The sequence below is a fragment of the Neopelma chrysocephalum genome, unplaced genomic scaffold (assembly GCF_003984885.1).
Source record: "Neopelma chrysocephalum unplaced genomic scaffold, ASM398488v2 Primary Assembly neopelma1_24, whole genome shotgun sequence".
NCBI lineage: Eukaryota > Metazoa > Chordata > Aves > Passeriformes > Pipridae > Neopelma > Neopelma chrysocephalum.
Window position 1 is genome coordinate 13,752,364 of NW_020897693.1, and position 24,820 is coordinate 13,777,183.

At 36.3% G+C, this 24,820-nt stretch overlaps 1 protein-coding gene across 10 annotated transcripts in view; it reads right to left on the reverse strand.

The window, feature by feature from the left end:
* Positions 1 to 1,417: 1,417 nt before the first annotated feature.
* Positions 1,418 to 24,820, reverse strand: part of LRRC4C (leucine rich repeat containing 4C) — a 505,344-nt gene continuing 481,941 nt past the window's right edge. For 9 of the 10 annotated variants that reach the window (XM_027704208.1, XM_027704172.1, XM_027704181.1 and 6 more), the window contains one exon: positions 1,418 to 4,081. In XM_027704208.1, the coding sequence (XP_027560009.1) occupies positions 2,123 to 4,039 (1,917 nt within the window). In that variant the 5' untranslated portion in view covers positions 4,040 to 4,081 and the 3' untranslated portion in view covers positions 1,418 to 2,122. Of the gene's footprint in view, positions 4,082 to 19,771; positions 20,026 to 24,820 lie in introns of those variants that run through there. The other variant, XM_027704231.1, reaches the window with a different exon arrangement.

Here is a 24,820-nt window from a genome sequence, read left to right on the forward strand (position 1 = left end):
ATAGGCAGAGCTAGGAATCACAACTGCAACATTTTACATTCAGGTCCATCTTTGTCCTCTATTAAAATTCCCTTAGAGTAGATATTATTTTTCATGCGGTACATCAAAGGATAATGTCTTGCCAAATGTTTCTTGAAGATTATTATAGATCTTTGGGTTTCATTCTGTATTATATTTATCAGACTCCTTGCAGGGTGTGATTCATTGTCACCTATCTACACTGTGTCCTCTTTAAATCAGGTCTTCATGCTACAGTATTCACTTGCAACCTTGACAACTGTGCATCCAATGAGAGATGTTTAGCCCCACAAACTATCAGAATTCCATCTTAAGTTTACAGAATAGAAGTATACCGTTCAGTAGAGTCTTCATCCTGCATGCTATTACATACTAGAAAGGCCCGAAGAGATTGTGATAAGAATATTATTTACCTGGCACAGGACTCTAAAACTCTCAGTAAGGGGAGTTAAGAGAGAAAATAGGTGAAAAGACATTCAGAGGTGATACATAAGATCCTTTTTTCCTAATTTAAATAATCTTAAAATGCTTCTATTCAGTTCCCAATGCATAAAGTACTTTAATTTGGCAGAACTTCTACTTGGAAGAACACAATGTCCTGAAGCTAGTTTTCTAATGCAAAGTCTTCCTTTTAGTTTTCAGCATGCACAGCGTACACCATTTCTATACCAATAATCTAAATCCAGAGAATGTATATAAAAAGAAAGGCAAAGGGCATACATTTCCTATTGGTAAATTGATTTTAAATTAATGTAAACTGGTTATTCTATGGGGAGTCTAACTGTCACGCAAATGACAGTAACTAATAGGGTCCTCTGATTTGTCTTTGTTCTTTCTATTTTTTAAACCAAAATCCTCAGAGTTCTTCCTGTGACTTACTCCATTAACAGCATTTTGATTTGATTTTGCTCATAGAGATACAGCTTTGATTATCTGACACTGGTATTATAGACAGCTAAACTTTTTTCATATTTGTGCCTAGGAGCCCCAGAACAACTGAACTGGAAACAACTAGCTTGGATATAAAGATGAATTTTCTTCTTGACAGCTAAAAACAGAACAAAATTTTCAGCTTTGTCAAATAAATTCAGTGATAGCTGAAACTCCTTGCAAAACTTTTCTGGAATTGTGAAATGTATCTTGTGGTATAATACAGATAATTGCAAACACCACTAGAAGGAATGATCTCAATCCTGCATTAGAAATCAAACAACCTTGTTTTGCCAGTATACTGCTTACATAAACTAAAATGAAAACTATGCTGTTCTTCAGTAATGATCCAAAATGGTTTAATTATTCTCTTTAAAGTGATTGTAATTTGGACCATAACAGCAGATTATCATAAGAATTTTAACAAACTTGATGTTTAAAGCCACACTAAAAATGAGCTATATCCAAGTACAGAAAAAAACCAATATTTTATTTATAATCTTAGTTTAGTGTTTGAACTACAAATTCTGGTTCTAGAATTGTTTAAAAGATCATGGGGTTTATAGGTTTTCACAAGTAAATTAATTTTTTGGTTGTTTTTTTCTTTTTCTGTTTTTTTCCATTTTTTTTTTCACAGAATGGTGCTTTCACTAAATACAGAGCAAATCATTACATGGAAAAAAAAAAGGTTTGCTTGTTTGTTTTGTTTCACTTGCAGAGTTGCTCTTATTATTCCATTCTCTGATGAATAATTTCAAAGAGGGCATGAGAAAACAAAAGAAAAAAAGAGAAAGTGACGAAATAGACTGAATCTCACCACTAGAATTCACCATAAAAATTCCCAAAGTGTAACAGAATTCTTACAAAATTTCCTAGATCAGTTCTTTTAGGGAATCAAGATCTCCTATGAAAAATATGGCAAATGGGAGTCAGGGTAGGTTGGGCAGGAAAACGGGAACGAGAAGGGTAAATAACTGCAGCAAAAACAGGTTCTGAGGAATACACATAATTTTGTCTGCTTTAGATCACAATAGAATTTTTAATAAATAAATTTCTTTTTCTTTGTAAAGACACTTTTGAAACAGTAGATTTAGCCCAGTCATTTGTGTAATTTGTTTTATAAACCATCTTTTGTTGTTCCCACCCCCCCACCCCCCATAATGTCATAAATGTTTCAGATTTGAGTCTCTTGTACATTGTCTTTTGAGTTCATTCGGATCAATAACGGTTCATGCACTGAACTGTGTATTGAATTTATTGTGTTAACTGTTGTTGTGTGGTTGAAAGGAGATTTATAAGAGTTATAGTGATTTAGGTGCTCATGCTCTATTGCTGGCATGGGCAAATGACTCTCTATGGGTGTGTCACCTGTAAGCTCATCATCCACATTAATGATCTCTACAGTCCGTGTTGGAGCATGATGGTTCTGCCGGTGATGCTGCTTCCTCATTTTGTAGAAAATTACCAGCATCACAGCAGCCATGAGAGTGATAGCCACAAAACAACCAATTATGATTTTGGTAGTCTTCATAACCTCATCTATTCCCGGGATCCCATTGTTTGCGTCCGTCACAGGAATGGTGAAAGTTTTTTCTGTAGATCTTGTGCTCTGTGGAGTGAGTGAGGTTGTCATGTTAGTGGTTTCCCAGTTGGTAACTGGTGTGGGCCCAACCTGCTCTGTGGTCTGTGCCTCATCCTGAGAAGGTTCCACAGTCTCTACCGTGACAGTTGAAAAGTACGTGTAACCAGGGTTATCCAGGGCGGTCACATTCAGTGTGGCAGAAGCTGTGGTATTCCCAACAGAGTTACTCACCATGCATGTATACAAACCCGTGTCTTGCAGAGTTACCTTTGTAAAATTTAATGTGCCATCACTGAGCACAGCAATCCGAACTCTGTATGCCCCATGTGTCATAACAGATCCATTTGGAGTAATCCAAGATACAGAGGTCAAGGAGGTTGATGCCCGGCATTTCATCTCTGCAGCCATGCCTTCTGTGACGTTGAGGTCTGCTGGTGGTTCCACTATGACTGGAGCATAACATGTGAAGTAATTCAGGTCCAGCTCACCAATGTACCTTCCTTTTAAACTGGGAGGTGTGTGGCAACGGGCGCAGCATGCAGTATTGGAGGGTGCCTTGTCTTTAATCCACCAGCTGAGCCAAAGGATATCACAGTTGCAGTTCCAAGGATTGTGATGCAAGTGGATCCTTTCGAGGCGAAGCGGTGTGAACAGGTCATGAGGCAGTAGCGTTAGATTGTTGTGTGCCAGGTTGATCTCTACAAGTGATTGAAGGTTATCAAAAGCATTCCTTTCTATCACTTGAATCTGGGACTGTATCATCCACAATTTCTGAAGATGCATCAACCCTTGGAAAGAACCTGGCCGGATGGCAGTCAGGTGATTCCCAGAAAGATCTAACTCATCCAGTTTTACAAGAGGCGTAAGGTTAGGAATCTCTCGAAGATTGCACATGGCAAGGTTCAAATATCTCAAGTTGGACAGACCTTCAAAGGCACCTTCTGAGATGTATGAAAGTCTTTTCAATTCTCCCAAATCCAGCCTCCGGAGAGAAGGGATTCTGTTAAAAGCATAAGAAGGGATGCTCTCAATGGGGTTGTTTCTCAACCACAATTCCTTCAGTTTTGACAGGTATACAAAAGCCCCATTTGGGATAGTGGTCAAACGATTGTCAAAGAGTTCCAAAGTGTTGAGATTGGCCAGACCATTGAAAGCCCCTATTTCAATTGTTCTGATGTGATTCCTGCTGAGCTGCAGGATTTCTAGGTGCCTCAGATGCTTGAAGCTATTAACTTTAATGATTTGGATCTGGTTCTCATGGAGATTGAGTAACCGGGTGTTGGTGGAGATGCCGTCTGGCACGTCTCTCAGATTTTTCCGGACACAGATCACTTTACTGAACTGGTTGCTGCAGGAGCAGACAGAAGGGCAAGTTTGAGCCCTCACTAGACCAGCCACCACAAGAAGCTGAAGAGCCAACAGCACCACAAGCAGGGGGTCAAATAGGGCCCTGTTAAACCTAGGACCTATCATTATCTGCTGTGGATGTAAGGTCATCTTGTTCAACATTCATAATTTATTTGGTGTTGGTCCTTCTGGAGTTTGAATAGTCTGAAAGAAAGGAAGAAGGGAGAAGGAGAACATTAAATTAATCTCAAATACTTAAGTGTGTCCTCTAAAAGGCTTCTCAAGTCCTTAGAATTTCTAATATCATTTTTCTGTACATATATGTATATCAACTGCAGTTGGCAATAAGATAAGAAATGCCAGAGACTAGCTTTTCCTGCACATTCCAATGTATAATGTGCATAGCTGGATGGCACATAAGAAGTCCAACCACAGTGGATACCTAAAAGAAAGAGATGAAAGAAATTACAAGGGTCTCAAAAGGCAGAAATTAGTAAGATAGGAATCTAATAAGATAGGAATCTTCAGAATATTCAAGGTGTTAACATTTTTTACACATTATAAGACGAGACATCATATAATATGAAGAGCAAGTGGAGACCTGTTTGGTATGGGTAAAAAACTTTGTCTATGCAAATGTGATTCTGGAATCAGAGTTTAACTAGAATTAAAGTCTCTAATTCTGAATGTAGCAGGTCATGCAAATGGCAGGGCAAGATCTTCCCTATTACAAATTGAAAAAAAGAAAAGAAAAGAAACATGCTGAGCATCAGTTTTTCCCTACTGTTAAACAGCATCATCCAATTTCATAATATTTCCTCCTCAATTCTTTTGTTTGGCACCAGTAGCAGAGAAACACTCATTAGTAAATGTGTACTGAACACCAAAATAAGAATAGCCATTTAAATGCTGAAAAATATCTCTGTAGCTTAAGGGTTGGCAGTTTCACTGGCACCTCGAAAAAACTAAAAAACTCTACAGATCTTACTGTAAGGGGAAAACAGACCTTTGCACTACAAATGATCATTACCATTTTAAGAACTTCAGTACTGATTCATTTGTGGCAGTTTTTAAAGTCCCCAACCCTCAGTTCATTTTCAATCTGCTGCTCAGTTCAAGATCCCTCTGTTGTTGAGATTAATGAAATTTCCCATAAATCAACCAAAAGTGAAGTCTTATAAATTATAGCAAGCTTAAAGCACATTTATAACCTAGAGCATCCAGATGGATAATACATATATTCAGTAAAACAAAATACCATAAGGCAATAGTTTTCCATTCCAAGATCCAAATCATTTCATTTTGTGTAAAAAAAGCCCAACAAAAACCAAAAAAAAAAAACAAAACAACAAAAAAAACCAGGAAAAATACATTAACTTTCATCTCACAGCAATTCATTTAATGAAAGGGGTTTTTTTTGTAATTATATATTAGGACAATGTGTTTTTGAGAATTAATTTCTGCATTTTTTAAAAACTTGTCACAATGGTTCAGAGTTAGAAAGTGTTTTCATCTCACTTTTAATAATTTACTTCTGAGAAAGCCAATATAATGGTTAAAGACCAGTGAAGGGAACTGAGAAGTCTGAGCCGTTTCTGTTTGTTTGATATGCTCTGCATGTGCTATTTATAAAACGTAATTCTTGTCATGAAAGATTCATGAAACTAACATGTTTTGCAACCTTGAGCAAGTCATTCAACTTCTCTCTCTGCAGCTTACGCTTCTGTCATGTGACACTGGAGAACCCTGTAGCTGCAGCGTTAGATGGTACTGCTCCCATCTCTCTATCCCTTCCCTCTGCCAACAACTGTACGTCCGAGCATCAGCTTCATGGGTTTGGGACAATGTACTAGATTAGGTGAAAGGCAGCTGCTGTACACATCTTTGTTTTTACTGCAGGCTTACGAGGTCACTTATCTCTTCACAGGTACTGAACAGAATATACGGAGAAACACTCTAATCATTAAAATTCAAGTTTGGTTACATCAAAAATCCAGCTGTAGTAAAACTATCCACAAATAGCAGGTGAAAAGCACATAGTTCCCATCTTTCTTACACTGTTATGAAGAAAAATCTGCCCCTTCAGTCCAAAATAATTATATTAGAGTCTAATATCAATTTTAGGGTCATTAGTTAAGATCTGTGACCCATGAATTTTGCTGTTGGATAGTAATTAACCATTTTCTGTGATAGTTAATGTGATTGAATTAGTGTTTTTGTCTTTTTTGGGGGGAGGGGTGGCTTTGTTTGTTTCCATTTGGTTTTTTTTCAGTAATTTTTTTCCTTTCTCATTTTAAAAATTCTTCTAAAACTTATCCCCTAAGGACTTGGACTGAATAATGAATTCCATTAACAGGTAATAAAACAGTCACAGAAACACATCAAACCAATTATTTTACCATTGAACTGGTGCAATGTTATGTCTTCACTGGAACTGAGATGAGAACTCAGCCTGCTATACCCAGTTTCAGAGATGCCAGTTGTCCTTGCATAAGATTGGTGTGACACAGGCAGCACATGTGGCTCGTAGAGGCATGGGAATCTTCTGTGTTCTATCTCAGACCCATTCACTATTAAAGGTCAGCTTTTGCAAGATGTCATATGGTTTCTCTACCTTTCTTTTTGTTACTTTCTGCTCTCATTCCTGTATCCTGGATACCCTGAAGGACCAGGAAAACTATAGCATTTGTAGAACAAGAAAGTATAGAGAAATAAGAAAGGTCATGAGAGAGCAAGCCCTAAACATAAGATAATGCATAAAGTTCCTTCAATTTCTCTTTGCCAACCTCCATGAAGCTGATGATCCCAAACCATGCTGCAAGCACTCCGAGGCACTTTCCTCCTGTTCCAACCGCTTGAGCCTAATGGTATTACCCACCATTGCCTTCACCTAGTCTTTTATCCAGCAAATCACTACACATACTCTCATTGGGTGTAAAAAGAAAAAAAAAATCAAAAAAGCTAAAACCATTTTACTTGAATACAGTACTTCATTATAACATATAAATTATTCAGTTATGAGACTGACTAGCAAATATTGCCCAACCTAAAACAAAATGTTTCCATGTCTCAATTGCAAAAAGGTTTTTGAAAGAAATTCTTTTGTTTTATGTTCTTAAAATAAATTCCCTATATCCTTTCTATCTTCAGTTATTGACTCAAACAATGAATCATTCACATAGAACATCTCTTTCCGTGTGCTGAAGGCAAAAATTGCCCATGGCTTTTACATTTACTGTTTTCCCTAGTTATATGCTAGTGATGTCTCAATCAAACATGTGCCTCAGTACTACAATCTACCAAAGACCTCCAGGAAAGTCTGACACCATTAGGTTTCTGCACGATTCAAATTCAAATACAAGCTTGGTTACTCACTAATTGTTAGCTTCTCTGAAGAAGACAGGGTCACCATTTTGTGAGATGGGGATACAAAGTTCGAGATATGTATTCATATGTGTTGGTATGTTTGATCTTTCTGTGTCTAAGCTGGATCTTTTTTAATATATAAGTACAGAAGATCTATATTGTCACCCCTCTGCAACATATTCAGGGAGGCAGTGGGAGCAAATATTAGCTTTAGTAGCCACCATTTGATTTAACATTGGATTTATTTATACAACTCAACTTTTTTTCCCTCTTCGTTGGCAATATAGGAAATAAAATGCAGTTTTCAGCATAAGACCACACTTGGTCTTGAACTTGGTTCTGCTGAAGTACAGGACAGCTGATGATCCAAAAAAGCAATTATGACCGCAGAAAATATGCTAGGCAAGTCCTCCCTTCCAACTAGTGAGCTTTGCATGAGGCTAATACTGCAGTAAGATTCCTAGTGGCAGTGGAATGTATTAAAAAGGTCCTTTCTTTTATACTAGTGGTCTTCCACAGTTCAGAACTTAAATATTCAGGAAGTCTTGGTGTAGGCATTTCACATCAAAGTAATTTTAAATCATAAATGCCTTGGAAATACCCTGAAAAAAATTTTCCAACACAAAAACACACTCTAAAATTAATTTAAACCCTTGAAGAACATTATGGAAATATTTTAATGAGTTTTACGTAAAGATCCATCTGGAACTCTGTACTAGAGTAATTTGCTATTCAATACCTATTATGCCAGAGACACATGAAGATTTAGCATTACAAACCCACACATGGAACACAGACCATCAACCAGCTTTAATCTTTGTTGACACTTCTTTGTCTTCTAAGTAATTTTTTTTTTTATTTTTCTGGTACCAAAATAGCAACTTTATGGTCAATACAGTAACACTAGTGCCCTCTGCTGTATAGACTTAAAATATAGTTTAAAATGCTAAGAATTTCCTTACTACACAGTGAGTTCCCCAGATACAGTACAATTATCAAATGTGTTTCCAAACATGACCTTAAGTCTGTTTGTGGCACTGTTCTAATTATCATCTGTTATCTTAATACAGGAATGTATATTCTCTTTATGGCCTTGGAGACATTCCTAGACATACATGGAGAGTTGTTTGGTTTGTTTTCTATTTCCACAGGAAAAAAAAATAATCTTTTTTGAAATAGACATTTGATATGCATGTTCTCCTCTCTATTGCTTATCTGACACTTTGTTAGTCTTGATGTACTACACATTTTCCTCTGAGCAAAAAGCATTACCCTCTTAAGATCCAATGCAGAAGATGAAGCAAGGAATGACGGAGCTAATCTACCTCTACAGATACGCACAGTGCAGCTTTCCTCAGGGGCAGCTTGAAGGATGCGGTAGTTATGCTGTTGAAATCCAGCTTTGCCACTTTGCCAGAGATGTCTTCTTATGCGCATTGTAATAGTATCCCAAATTAATTTTTCTTTTCTTTTTCTTTTTGGTAATTAGGTCTTGAGACTGATGTGCTTTCTTCTCCCTTTGTTGTATTACCAGGAGAAAGTGATTATGCTTATTCTGATCACTGAAGGATTTTCCTGTAATGGTGGGCTTTGATTAAAAAAAAAGAACTTCTACACCATTTCCAAAGATCTGCCTAATGAGGTGGCAAAGATATTTCCCCAAGCTCCAGTGACCCTTAGCTGGATCACTGGCAGTTTAGTTGCTCTTGGCAACTCATACTTAGTTTTCCATCTAGTCTGTGGGTCTATGAATAACTGTCTCAGCAGCAGAGCTGTGCAGCGCAAAGGCCATGGCTTTATCCCAATATATGGTTGAAGATACAGTGTGATCTAGCACCTTTTGGTTTGTGCTGTATATCTGCCATGAAATCCTGAGATGTGATGCTATGTGTCACTGACTATGTAGACAAAATGTATCAGATATCAGGTGTTTAAACTATCTCAGTAAAATTAAATCATCACAAGTACATCACAGTTAAGTCTCAACTGAAGCACAGTTAAGTCATCAAAACTCTCCCTCAGCTGTGTCCCAGAAAATTTCAGGATGAGGAGCATTCAAATTACTTTCAAGTTGACAAATACGTGAATGCATTCAGAAAATGCATCTTTCCTTCACTTTATATAACACAGTTACGTATGCTGTACATCGCACCCTTTTTGAGAGAAAAACCCTTTGCAATGATATCTGCATTTTATTCAGAAAACAAGCCACTCTACAGTTGCAAATTAAACTGCAGATTTCAAACATGTGAAGAGGAGCTAGGATGCTGGGATGTCTCTTCCGGTAGCATCAGCACCAGAGAATTGAAAATAGTTTCTGTATGGAACAGAGCATGGAATACAGCAATAAAAAAAGGTCCAAATCCCAGGATGACCTTATGCAGAAGTGACTCTTTTGACTCTCTTTTCAGGAACTCTGAATGCTCTCAGGGCCTGAGACTGATGCCCTTTTGGCAGCAATGCCAGCAGAAGAAGCCAAAGGAATTTCAGTGTAGATACAAACCGACAAGCACGCAATATGCTTCAGCTTCACAAAATACTGAAACACATGAGGGTTAATCCTCGTCCCAGAACAGAGACTGAACTGTGGGCAGGCAGCTCCACTGGGGTCAGAAATCCTCTACCAACATCTGCTGTGCAAATGGTCCTGCAGCCTCACATGTGTGTCCCCAGGTGGCTGTAAAGGGTTGGGCTGACAACCACATTGCTAGGGATTCACTCAGCATACCCTTCTGCCTACCTCACCTCCCCCACTTTTCTGTCCTGAAATACCTTTCCACCTGGCTGAACCCCCGAGGACCAGAGCTTTCAGTTCAAGAGCAGTACAAACACTTTGCATGATGTTCCCTGCCCCTGTACAGTACAATGACACCATTCTCTTTCTCCACTGAATGCCTTTGCCACTAACAAAGGAAGACATACTAGGTTCTTAACAGAGCATTGGAATAATCATCATGCAAAATCAGTGAACAGTAGATCTCATATCTTCCTCTTCCTAATCTTACTTTTTTAATTTTCCTCATGGACTGACTCCTGTCTGAAGTGTTTGGGGTTTTTTAAACAGATTGTTTTACAGTGAAAACCCATGACTGCAACTATATAGCTGTGTATTTTTTTCTCCATTCTTAAAAACCACCTTTTTTTCCCCTTTTCAGTGCTATAGGATTTTAAAAGTCTCAACAACAGTTAAAGGAGCCATTGCAATAATGTCTAAAACCTGGGACGTTTTAAAGCCCAGCAGTTTTTATCTATTTGGTTTTTATTTTATTTTTAGTTAAATACAGTCGAGGCCAAAGAGGGCTAGATAGACAGCCCTGCAATGCAAACTGATTACTTATGAGACCAGACAAATCAAAACACTCCCAATGCAAATTATTCTCCTCTTTGCATGTTTCACTGTTTTTCTCTGGGACATAGTTGGGATTTTCTGTGGCCCGTTCAAGCATGTAAGTGTAGGAGGCAAAGTGGGTATTGCTGTACCCCAGATACCTCCCAGTTCTCTTCTGCAAGCCTTTCCAGACTCAGCTAAATCACTAAGACACTGACCTGAAAGACTTAAATGTGATTGGACACATTCAATCCTCCTAAATCACCACTGATTTCAGAGGAGTTCAATCAAGGATGAGTTTGACACAGTCTGCCTTTTTCTTCTTTTCCTTCATTTTGTTATACAGAAAACGGCTTTATTTCACATGCCTCATTTTCCAGCATGATTTCTTGTTTCCTCTCTTGCGTCTTTCTAAGGTTTAAAACTTTCTCTTTAACTTCAGGTAACAGAAATGAACATAAAATAAACATTTTAAAAAGGAGAATTTGAGTGTACATTGGACCAAGCAAAAATATTTGCATTTTAGCTGGAAATTAAGATAATTTACAGTGTTTGAATCTGTATCAGTCTCGTATTTTCCCTCCATTTATAAATATTATTTTACTCTTAAGCATCATTTGCAGTTTGTATCCTTGCTATAACTCATAACATTTGCTAATTTCATAGGAAAACCATAGAAAACATCAGATGACATGTAATGAATATTTCTTTAGGAAGATTTAGTTTTATTAAGAGGAATTATTTGACTTCTTTATTGTCCTTTCCCTGGATGTCACTCAAAGGGTGAAGAGGACAAAACAGACCTAACTTATCTGTTCAGACTACTCACAGTGGTATGAATAGGAGCAATCTATGAATTATTCATGATGAACTAACTTAAATTCTTTCATAAAAGCCACAACAATACAGCTTGGTACTAGTGCACCTAAAAACGTTCTAGAATTTTAATTGGAATTAACTTTTAAGTGGGTTAATTATATTACATTAAATCTTTGTGTGGACATTCTTATTTCGAATTTAATTTAAGCTAAATTGAATCAAGGCCACTGTAATTTCAATTAAGAATGTTCAGAAAAGGATGTAATGTAGTTTAGCTAGTCTCTTTTCAAAGGTAATTTAGGTTCATTTTCTTGAGACCCCATGTAGACATTAGGAACTTTTGTTCTATATTGACTTGGGCTTGATTCAAATCAATTACATAAAGGTAAAAAGGTTTTCTACCTCATCACTGATCCCTTGGGTTACTCAAGTTCCATCTTGCTTCATTAATTCAGTTGATAAAACAGCTTCTCAGAAGTTTTGTTGGTTTTTTCATCTCATATAGTTTTTCTGGAGATATATTTATGTAGGAAGAAACAGATATCTGGACAGTAGGAATTTTACAATAACCTTATAAGAAAATTGGCTTAATTACAGATGCATGCCACTACATCTCTTGTGCCAACCATGATATAAGGGGAAGTCATACAAGAACCTTCAGGATTTCTCTATCTTATGACAGAAACACCTCAGTGGGCAACAATTAAACTGCACTATTTCTATAACTATACTTTTTAAATTCTTTTTTCATTTATTATCAAAGTATAATCACAGATCCACATTAGGAAGGCATCTATGAACCACAACAAAATTAGTATAAAACCAACCCTTAATAAAAAGTTATATGCTGTTCTAAAGCACTGCTCTAAAACAATTTTCAGTGCAATTTTCAATCCTGTCACACTGGGGTCATTTTTTCAAACACTAGTATTTCTTTGTTTTTAGTAGACTAGCAGTGATTTAACAACATCTACTTAAACATAACACAGTGATACTTTAACTCAAACAAACTAGTTTTGGTCTGGTAGAATATTTCAATTTTTATACATGGAAAAATTAAATTGTATAAATTAACATACTTTTCAACAACATACTACAGCATTTCAAAGTGGTAGGCAAAAATCTGCAATTTAAGTATATGAAATATTAAAATTTGTGTCTTTCAAAAGATGGAAAGGCAAAAATGTACAAGGCTGATGGAATCCAATATGTTAGCCCTCATCCCTTCCAGAATTTTCTCCCTACTCACAGACTATAAAAACAGATGTGGGAAATATCAGATCAGAACACCACAGTCTAAGAATATACAAATGTAGCCAGTACAATGAAGAGAAACAACAAAAAAGGCAATTAAAGTAAGAAAGTTGCCATTATGAAAGTTGGAATCCAGTTTTTAAAGTGCAAAACATCATTTCCTAAATTACAATATTTGCTCATCTACTGAATGTGCTAATGCTAAATATTCTTGTTACCCATACACATCATGCTTTGAGCCTTCCTGAGCTCTTGACCTCAGCAGATAACGTAAACTAGGAGACATAAATATTTTAGTTTGATGAGCACTTAATACAGTTGTGGATCAGTAGCAGTTTTCTATACTTTTCTACACTTTGGCAACACAGATGCTCTGGTAAAATCTGAAGTTATTTTAAAATATTTGAAGATTATTTTTATATTAGCAAATAGGAGAATTGTCCTTTTCAGAGGCATAAAAAATCAAGTTTGTGCCTTAACAAGTGCATTTTTTCCAAATGCATTTTGTAATATGCAAAACACAGGAGATTAAAGGAAATTATAGTAAAGCAGCCATGTAAAATCTGCGTCAATGCTTTTTGGGATAAGAATGCTGTGGCATTCTATGGCATGATGCTGTGTCAAGAAAGGTGTTTTCCTGTTTTCCTTTTTTAAGATCAGAATTATTTGATGCTGAGTTGGAAAAGTGTTCGGTAGCTATTTCATAACCTTGGTAACTATAGTCTGTATTGTTAGTATGTATTATTTCAAAATACCTTCTGGGGGAAACATATCCAACCAGTAACACACTAAAGCACCAGAGTCCATTTTGCATCATTGCATTTGTAGTGGCTAACTGAGTCCAAATTACTCCCTGATTCTGCTAATAAATAAAGCAACAAAGAGAAAAAGAGACATGCGTTAAAAAGTTAAGGCTGCAAATAGCCTCGAGTCTGGTAAATGATGGTTAAACTTCTTGTCCTTGGTAGCTATGGAAACCCCTTAAGGTAAGAGTGGAACACAGGCACTTTGTGGTCTACAATTTACAAGCTGTTTATTTAATTATGAAGGAATATGAAACTGTTAGGGGCAATGCAATTATCCTACTGTGGTAGTGTTTTGAAAGAAAAATAGGTACAGAGAAATATAAGAACCTAATTTTTTGGAAAATTACTTGTTTTAGGACTTCTATGAAACTGTGATACATTGTTTTTTACTGAAATCTGTGATTATTTTTTTTTCCCCAAAGGGTATGAGGAGCCAAAATGAGTAATATGACATTTTGCCGTAATATCCCTCAGTAGATTCATAGTAATTATGTCCATTCTATGCTTCATGAACAAAACCAAGGTCAGGGTGTATTTCAATTAAACCCTAGGTGTTACCAAAGTGCAGTACAGCCAGAATAGCATGCATATTATTACCAGATCTATCACTGCTGGGCAATGAGTTGGTCACAGGTGCTCTTGCATACAGTATTTGTTACACCTTTAAATATTACTTGTGGGAGAGTGTTTCAATTCAATTTAGGAGGCAGCTAGTGAAATAAAATTAAGAGTGAAACTATGTGATGACTCAGGGGGACTATAGCATCTACTTACAAGTATTTTCCTGGATCTGAACAACAAACTTCGACCTGATAGTTCTGTTATTGGGATTTGCATGAATGTAATGGCCTCAGGGCCCTTTGCATACAATGGGAGCTTTTGGCAACAATCCATCCTTCATTCGATTGCCTTAATAAGATGTGAGATATAAACACATCCTCACAGGTCCTCCGTAAAAGAGACAGGTAATATTATTCTTGTTTATGGCTGAAGAAACTGAGGCAATAATGGATTAAATCAATTGCCAAAACTTAGCATGTCTCTACATGATACTTGGCAAATGTGAGCTTCACATTCCATGCTGACTAGATGCAATGTGTGTTGCTCCAAATGATAGCCATATAGCAAACATCAACTTGTTGCTGACCTCAAGATAATGTGTCTTAGTGCACTGTTTCAGCCTGGCCCGAAGAGTACAAAGACTGAGTCTGCTTCTATGCAAAGTGTGGATGAATCTTGTTCCAGCAAACCACAAGAGTCGAAGTGGATGTGCTATAGTGAATGGTGTCAGCAGCAGAGGCAGAACAGGGGCCCAAAACATATTTCCAGCAGAATGTGGACTTAATCTATGTGTTAAAGGGTGTGACTAACATGTCATGACATTTAAAAATAAATTTTATTAAATATTAAAAATGCTCTGTCTTATTCTAAAGATTCCTGTATTATTCCTCTTATCAAAGTATTTGTACACATTCCAGAAATGCATTAAATGTCCTGAATTTGTCATTTCATGTACATATTCTTTCTCTCATTCCTTCCCCTTTCTACATTCTTTCAGATGCCGTTTTGGTTCTGAAGCATTAACACGCATTTGCAACAAGCTGTTGACACTATAGATGGCAAGTCTGAAGAAGTACATTGAGAGGTTGAAATTAGAATTTATAATGCTTGCTATGGTATTCCTCCTCAGAACTCACTGGATGTCTCTTCTACCCATAGAACAGATCACAGACATCGATGTGGATCGCCTCAGCCCAGTCCAATCCCTGCTACATTGATAATGGGTAGGGACTCCTAGAGACCTACCATAATCTTTTCCCTGTGAACTGTTCTCAAAACTTCCTCTTGGACAGGGTCTCCAATATATGTGCTATGCTCTTCTGATCCTTGGCCACAGAAAATCTTTTGTATAACCCTCATGTCAGACAGGTCTCAGCAAGCCTTAAATATAAATGCTTTTTAAATATAAATGTTTAAAAAGACCTGAAAGAAAATTCCTTCCATAGGAATGTACAAGTGGCAAAATGTGACATTTCACATTCATTATCATTTGGGGCCATACAACTAAGAAGATTTAAATAACTTGGAAAAGAACAACAGTTCATCTTCAGGGAACTAGCTTCACTAGCTAGAGAAGGAAAGGGAAGAGTGTAATAGCTAAGAGATTTATAATTGGTTTTTATGCAAGTAGGCAAAGTATCTTCTGGTATCACTGCACCACTCTAGGACAACATAGAACCACAGAATCATAGAAGTGTTTCAGTTGTAAAAGACCTCTAACAACATTAAGTCCAACTAGTAACCTGACACTGCCAACTACCCTACTATACCATGTCCCTAGGTGCCATATCTACACGTCTTTTAAATACCTCCAGGGATGGTTCATTAACTCCCAAATATCTTTGTATAAAGCATAGTCATAGGGTCACACATATATATAAGACGACATTTGGATTTTACCTTAATAAACATCCTTCCCCTTTTCATGCTTAGTGAAGCACTGGAAACAAAATTAAAGAGATAGAACTAGGTAAAATTTTATAACTGTGCCGACTTCTTTAATGTGGCAAACAAAAACAATTATGCATTTTTATTTTTATTTTAACCTGTTTTCATTTTATTCAAGTGTTAAATTAATTCTGAAGTAACTGAAGTATCTGAATACTGGAGCATTCTTTTTCTATATGTGCTGAAATGTGACACTAGCACAATCCCATATCATCCATCCCAATGTGTTTTCCTGAGGTATCCAAAACATAGTGCAAATCTTTGCAGAATATATCAACTGATTCAGGTATTGATAATGTAGATCAGCCTGGAAGAGTCATCATTAATAAAGAAAGTTTGGAAAGCAGCTTTTTGAAAATCAAAGGTTTAAAAGAATTTGTGGAAACAATGGCCAATTATGTGAGTTATTCTCTTTCTGTCCAGACCATCTATAAATCCAAGAATCATAAATTAGAGGGATAGGATAGAGGTTACCTCTCTGAAACTTTACCTTGCAATAAGTTTTATAGAGAAAAATAATAGATTACTTTACATTTTCACATAGACATGGTTTTAGTAATGATGAATATACATTTATTTGATGGAATATTTTCTCTATGTAGGCTGCTTATAGCCTGCTTGTTGAAATCACTGGCCAAATTCAAAGCACTATTACATCAAAGTGAAATTCAGGAAAGTTAGCATATACTTCTTTAGTAAATGATCATTTTCACTGAAGTGCTATTTATCTACTTCAAGTTACCAACAGGATACAATGCCCAGTATCAGCAGTGCTGCCTGCTTGTTCAGCTTTTCAGACTCTTAAGTGATGATATAGTATTCTATGTTCATAAGCCCACCATTAGACTTGCATTTGTAACTAGAGAAAATCATAGGTAAAAATTTACTCCTACAGAAACCAATGGGAATTTTGCCTTTGGTTTCAGTGGAGTCAGGACTCCATGTCATATATCAATAAGAATTTGCTATATAGAGCCAGTTGCAGATTATTGCTGATGTAAGCACTAGGGCGTGATACCATTCTTTTAGGACAGTTTTCAGGGAGATGGAAAGGTAATTTTCATTTAATTAAAACTGTCACAGGACATAAAAGGAAAAAATAGTAACTGAGACAGCTAAAAGAGAGTTCGTATATATGAAAATGTGCTATATAAAAAAAGTAATATAATATTTTAAAATGTCAATATGTTATCATGGATTCTTAAAAGATTCCCAGAAAGTACACCGCTATTTTAAAAATGTATAGCAAGAATGAATTCAGGGTTCAAAACAAATTTGAAAATTATCTGTCCAAAATAGAAGAAATTTGATATTTGATGTTATTCAAGGATATAAATATGGCTGCTTGCAGTAAAGCTTTCCATACTATGTTGGTCTGTATAGCAATACAAATATTTATCACAGATAACAGAGATACCACCAGGGTGTCCAACATCTGCCACTGGGAAATGTTGTTTTCAGTTTTTTACAGCTTTGTAAAATTTTAACCATTTGCAGATTAAATGTTCCATAGTAGGTATATACCTACAGTATAGTCACTGAAAGTTGTGTAGACACACTCAACACAGATTTAAAGCAGCTGTCATACCTTATGGTAACAAATAACTTCATGAAAAGGAGAACTTTACTGGTAAAGGCCCAAATACTGAATTCAGGTTATTTTTTTTCATTCTGTACATTAAAAGACACAGAGTTAACCATAAGAAAAATATGATCTGTTAAGTAGTTAAAGATAGTAATAAAACACAACACAGCCAATGAAGCTTCCATTCAAACACATGCATTTCTGCATGCATAGGTATACCTAATACACTTTAATACAGCTCAACTGTTTAAAAAAAGCTATTTTTTTGTGTCCTATCAAGAAAATACTTTCTGAATTTTTGAATTCTAACTATTGCTCTAGTTTGAGAACATCAAAAATACAGTTGAATGAGAAAAGTGCTAATGTGTCTAGTTATCTCTGGTTGAGAACTGTTTCCTGGATTCTTGTTTATACTCTCTGCTCCAGAAAGATGCATGTGGATAAGTATATGAAATATTTTCAAGGAGTCGTTAGCAGACACCCATGTACAGTTGAAGTGAGCAATGATAGGGCAGTCATCTCATGAAGTATGCATCTGAAGACTTTTGGCATCACCAGGTACCCTCTTACCAGAGTATTTCACATCAGTCACATGTGATTGTGAGCTGCTAAGAACAATGATAAATGTAAGTGCTAATGTTGCATTTAAATATCAATGCTATATAGCATGTACGTCCCCAGCACTGTGCTGTCTTGCAGACCTGTATCACATAGTGGACTTTTTAGCCTGGAAGATTACACAATTAATTGTAGAGTGGATTTTGCTATTTGCCCATAGGCAAATACAGTTATTTGCCTATTTCTAGCCGTATCCACTTATGCAAGCATGTCTAATGGCAGCTATTACCAAGTAATTGTCTGTCAATGACTGCCCTTGATCTGCAAGAATGCTTTTAAAACCTGGGTTCAAGCATCTTGGGAAAAATCACTTTAATTTCTTTATTCATATTGCTGTTCATAAGTTCAATACTTGAGAAAGCTCAGGAAGTGACAAGATGTAACCACAGCAATTAGAACCAGCAAAGACAATGGGGAGTTTTGTTCCACATTCTTCACATAGAAACATAGAAACACAGAGATTTCCTTCACTAGACCTGATTTCTGAACTGGGATCTAAATCTCAGAAGGATTTCATGAAAGACAGGAGAGCTGCTGCATATCAGAGATAAGGAACATGCACAGATTTAAGAACTTCCTTTAACACTGCAGCTATCACTATCTGGGAAGGGATGATGAAAATAAACATTTTTTTTTTATATAGGTGAAAAGAAAATACTATACATAACACATTCCTGTGGCTTCTTTTCTTTATTTTTTTTTTCCTTTCCAGCAGTGTGAAGGCAATGTTTTTCTCTGTAATTCTAAGAAATTGTCTGAATTCAGTCTAATTCTCAGATGGGACAAATTGGCATTGTTCCATTCGAGTAAATGAAATCAAATGATTCAAATCAACTTCCAGTTGAAGTCTGTGATCCTTGTTACCCTCTAAACTACACTGATCCATTCTTCAAGAATAAGGTCTCTGGGGAGACCTTTGAGTGGTCTTCAAGTATCTAAAGGGGGCATACTAGAAAGTTGGAGAGGGACTTTTTATAAGGGCATGTAGTGATAGGACAAGAGAAAATGGCTTTTAATTGAAAGAAGGCAGGTTTAGATCAGATATTGGAAAGAAGTTCTTTACTGAGGATGGTGAGATAGTGGACAAGTTTCCCAGAGAAGTTGTGGATGCCCCATCCCCAGAGGTGTTCAAGGCACGGTTGGATGGGGCTTTGAGTGATCTGGTCTAGTGGAAGGTGTTCCTGCCCATGGCAGGGGGGTGAGGCTGGATGATCTTTACTGTCCCTTCCAACCCAAACCATTCTATGATTTTATGGTTTTATGAATATCAGGAGGTTCAGGCAGCCAACTGCTATGAAAATGCAGCTTTTATAAAGTAAGCTTAAAATGGTAAAGATAACACAAATAGTTTTGGTTGAACTATGTAATAAAGTCTCTTCTGATTGCTGAAATGCTGAAAGAATGGTAGTCATACCTCAAGAGCGGACTTAGTTTTAGTTTTCAAAAAATAAACTTTCCTTTTTCTGAATAATAAGTTATTTCCTTTCTTTTTCTCTTTTTTTCTTCCTTAGTACCATAGGGTTGCAATCTCTCTTATCCCTGGCATTTGTCCTTAGTGAGACAGGGCATGAGAGATTACTTGGGAAACAGTTAACTATGAATTATCTTACCTTCTCCTAAGAGAGTAGCCATCATTTGGTGGGATCTATTAACATTTAGTATCTGCTGTCCAGACTGCCTTGAGCAACAGCTGTTTCTTTTCTTACTTGAAACAGGTAGCAAATTAACGCTCACAGGCAAATATTGGGATTTAAAGTCTACTGTATAGGTAACCCCTAGAAGAGAGCAAAGCTGTATTAAAATCTTTTCATAATACTTTTACAGCTGTTTAAAGGGAGGAAGTTTTCTGCAGCTCCACAAAGCTGCCCAGCAATGTAACCTGCAAGACCATGGTACACTGAAATCAGCAAAACAGCTTAATAGTTTCTCCTTAATGTTCAAAAGCAGCATAATAGGTCACCTTTCAATTTAATTAAGGGTTGTCAAAGAACTGACAAAATTCATTTTTCCTTCTTAAGGAACACTAAATGCTCCTTTTAAAATTTCATTTACCTGCAGTCTGGTGTCCAAGTTGTCAGCAACTTTTTTTTCCTTAAGTGTAGTTCAAATTGCTAAGTAAGTTCAAAATTATACAGTAGCAAAAAGAAATAATTTTTTTTCTTTTAATGGTTTGGAGTGCTTTTCTTCTCACCAGGATCCTTCACATTTATACTAAACACAGCTTAATTTTTCAAAATGAAATTTAACAAGCCGTACTTAAGAGTGAGCAATGCACTTACCTAGACCATATTCAATTGCTCTTTGCTTTTATTATCTCCCAATTTTTACTAAAAGGTAAAGTAAGAATATATGAGGAAATCAGAGGAATAATTTCATTAGCGATTGCCGAACAATACGAACAGACAATGCAGACACAGCACACAGTATACCTGGAAGTTAGTATAGAGCTACTACCGTCTTCTTGAAATTCTGATTTTCAAACTGTTGATTCAAGGATTTTGAACCAGAGTTTGCTTCACCTTCCTTGCAGACTGTAAGGAATAATGGCCAATTCCATTTGCAATCCAATGGCCATGCCACTCTGCCCATCACATGGTGGCTCAATCATCAATAACACGAATTACATTCAAAATCCAGACTTTATACTTCAACTAAAGTGACCTGACTTTTCATTCCCCTGAGAAAAAGGTTCTCTGTTCTGAACACATGCTGAATTTTGCTATTTTTGGAATGTTCTTTCAATGGGAAGTTTCAATTTCAATTCAGTGCATAAAGATCATTTCTTTCAACACAAAATTAGTTATGAATGCTGAGCCAGTGCTCTATGTCATGAAGAATTCCTGTAGAAAGTCCTGACTATGCTGTAATAGTGGTTACTGTCAAAAATAAAATTCACTGGCCAGATCCACAGCTTGTATAAATTAGTGTAGCTTCACTGGCACAGGGTCTGTCTCACTGCATCCATTTAAATATTTTCTCCAACTCCTGATCCAACATTTTTATCTGAGTGCTGTTTTCAGGAAATTGAGGGCAAAAGTATGTACAACACCTCTTTGTGCACTGTTAATGAGCAAGAATGAAGATTAGTTTTTTAATATTTGGTAATTTGTATTCTTATGAAAATTATATTTAATGTATTATTTCTCAAAAACGTTTCAACTTAATCAACATCAGGGTCAAAAATATCCTCTACAACAGCTTGTGTCTCTGTCCTTTACAAAGACAATTGGATTTCTGTCACAAGAAATAAACAAGGGGAGGTTTTCAGTAGGTGTGGATGGTGGTTATGAGGAATTCAGTATTTGATATGCATGAGAGTCTTCCCTCTGGAATTAAACAGGTTTTTAACAGACATTACAGGTTTTTAACAGACATTAAAAGGTTTAGATTATAAGTATTTAAATTCCATTTTCACTCCTCTCCTGGTGAATTATGACTTGCCAAAACCATGCCAAAATTAACAAACAAATTTAGGATCAAAGTTTCCAAATTCAAGCTTTCTTTTTTTGTCTAAACAATGTTGTTTTTCAATACTATTAAATCCACCTTAGGTATACTTTCTTGACAAGGTACTAAGTGATCAGTTATTTTGAACTGAAGAAATGAAATGAATCACTTTATCTCCCCTGTTTGCCCTGTCAGCTCACTCAAGGATAACTAATGTGACATTGACCAGTGAAATGATTATGAGGACTTCAGAAGAGAAGTTGGGATGATTGCTTCTCCACATTTCTATGACACTGATGTTTGTCACTTGTCCCTTCAGGCAAATGTCATACCCCTTACTAGTATCAAATTCTCTTATGCAATATGCAGAAATAACACCTTTCTGTTTAAAGCTACAGATCTATCTTAAAATGAGTTAACAATGTATATTGGAGAAGATCACAGCCTTCCATTATTTTGAATGTTTGATCTTAATGAGGCCTGACAGAACTTCAGATGAGTTAGAACAAAATGTATAAAACTCTCAGGACTGTATTAGAAAAAAAAGTACCCATAATCTTTGATGTTGATTCCTTTCTTACTGGCAAGTATGAACTGCCAAATTTTTTCTTGTCACTAAAAGCAGCTGGCTGCAAAATATGAAAAATGCAAAAAGGCTTTACCAAGAGATTGCACTTCAAAAATTGTTCTATAGTTGAATGAAGATCTGCAGTTTATTGTCCAAAATGCATTTAAAAGTGCAATTTTGATATACTGTACAGTATCACTCAAAATGTTGGTATAGGAAGAAAATTATTCATACTCACATAAGAGGGTAGTACTCTAGGTTTGTTGGACATTGAGGTAGCATTTGTCCAAACAAAGCCAGTCTTTCAGGGATTTTTTTCCCTCCTATACTTTCTTGCCTGCATGTAGTATCAGATACCTGTTGTATCTGCACAATGGTAAAAGATCAATCTTCACAAGTTAAATTTAAACCTGTTATGGAGAAACAGAATTAAAACTTGGCTTTTGAAAGCAGTTTAGGGGTTTTACCCTATCCCTTGTTCAATCACAACGAAGTTGAGTGGCGTATGTGACATTTGCCATTAGTTGCAACTCTTAGTTGAAGAAAACAGTCTTGTGCTACAGCTAATGCAGTTATTTCTGTAATACATGTAGCAGAACTTTAGTGCTGCAATACTGAAGATTATAAATTTACACCCTGCTGCTGAAAGATGCTGTTGGTGTCATTACTCAATCTGAGCTAAAGCTGATTTGATCTTGAAACTCAGCAGAGTAGCTTCCTGACTTAAGATCATAGAGCTATATAGTCTCAATAAAGGGTCAGATTGAAAAAAACAACAACGGGGGGGGGGGGAATCAAGAAGCTCATCTCAGCTAATTACTACATCCATATTTGGCTCATTATTGCCACTGACTCGTGGTGTGAAAAACCAACTGAAAAGGCTGCACATCAGCGAACTAAGGATGAAAAATGCTCTTTTGTAATTATAAATCAAATAGATTTATGGTCAATTATTCCTCTGACCATCTGACATATCTATAATTTAGGTGGTAAATAAGTAAATAATGGAAAAAACATAGGCCTTGACAGAAAAAAAATAACTAGAAAACGTATTTTCTTAGTAAGTTGCCCTCTTTTTAATTTTTTTCATTTTTTCTTCCTCTCCTCCCCCCTTCCAAACCACTGCCAACAGAACTTACTGAATAATAGCCTGTTATGCAATACACTGAAATATACACAGCAGTTTTGCTCATAATAAACTATTCAGAAGCCTGAAAATACTTTTTGCAGAGCCTGGGGATAAAAATCTAAAGAATTTAATTTCTACAGACTTTATAAGAGAGTTTTATCCATCCTACAAGATATCCCCAAACAACTATCTAAAAGAAATAATTTTAATTAGGTTCTGAGGAGGAAATGCTGGCCCCAGTAAAATAATTAGAAAAACACTTTCTTTCCGCAAGAGGTTCATTTCACTCCATATATTTTTAGAAGAAAAGAAATGCAGTCCTGTTCAATTTTTAGAAAATCTCTATTCTTTTCATCCCCATTAAAAGCTACATCCTGGTCCTCTCTCACTCATATGTGAGTGACTTGTGGGTCAGTTACAGATAAGCATAAATACTTGGAGATTTAAAGGACTGCCAGCATGTTTCACAGTAATAAAATCCTTAATTCCTGAAGTAGGAACAGGAACACAACACAACAACCTTGTGTTGAGGATCTAAGCCAGAGCTACTCTTTGTAGCTTGTTTTTGCATTGTTTGTTGTAATTTTCCTGGAGTTTAAAAAGTTTTGTTATATTCAGTTCAGTTGAGTAATATACAAATCACATACTTCTAAGTTAGAAAGAGCGCTGTGTTGCAATGCCTTCTCTCCTTAATTTAGTGTTGTTCCTTAACAAGTTCTTACTAGTGCTGCACTCCAGATAGATATAAGAAAAATGATGGAGCTGAGAATATGCAGAATTATAGTGTGCCGTGGATGTTTATGCAGAGGATCTGAAACCATTCCCAGTCCTTTGAGACAATCCTGAGAGACTAGGATTCAACAACTTGAATATTGTGCCATGCAAATGAAACTGAATTGCTTCTGGGGAGAGGTAGTGAAATGGGAAGATGAGTGTCTTCGTTACCATTTCCTATTTCAGAGAATAATCATGCCTTAAAGCTGCTAAGACCAGTTCCTTGGATACTTGTTTGCAGTGTGGGGTTCCAGACAAACAATGACATTTACAAATGGTATTTCATCCTGCCAAGGACTTTAGCCTAACTGCTCTCAGTTGAGAGGTAAATACATATAAGTATAAACATACTAAAACATATATATTTTACAGAGATACACACTTGAATTGGAATTATGGTCTCAAAAGAGTAAATTAACTCACTTGCCTACTGACTCACCCTAGCCTAGCCTTGTTTGATGGTAGTCACATGATCCAGTAATTTGAAATCTAATTATGCTCTACTACTAAGCACAAATGCAGGGAACTGTATGTACCCAAGGAGACATTTCAAAGAGCTTTCCTCTGTGGAATGTCTGCAATACCTATTTTTAAATCAGGACCCAAGATTTTGCCTTCACTGAAATGAAGGTAATCTCTGCACAGTGAACCAAAAGAGCATTGTCCTAATTAGTGGTGTCCGTATTGGGCAGACACAAACATGAGAGAATTACATTCCAGTCCCCAGAATCACTCAAAATC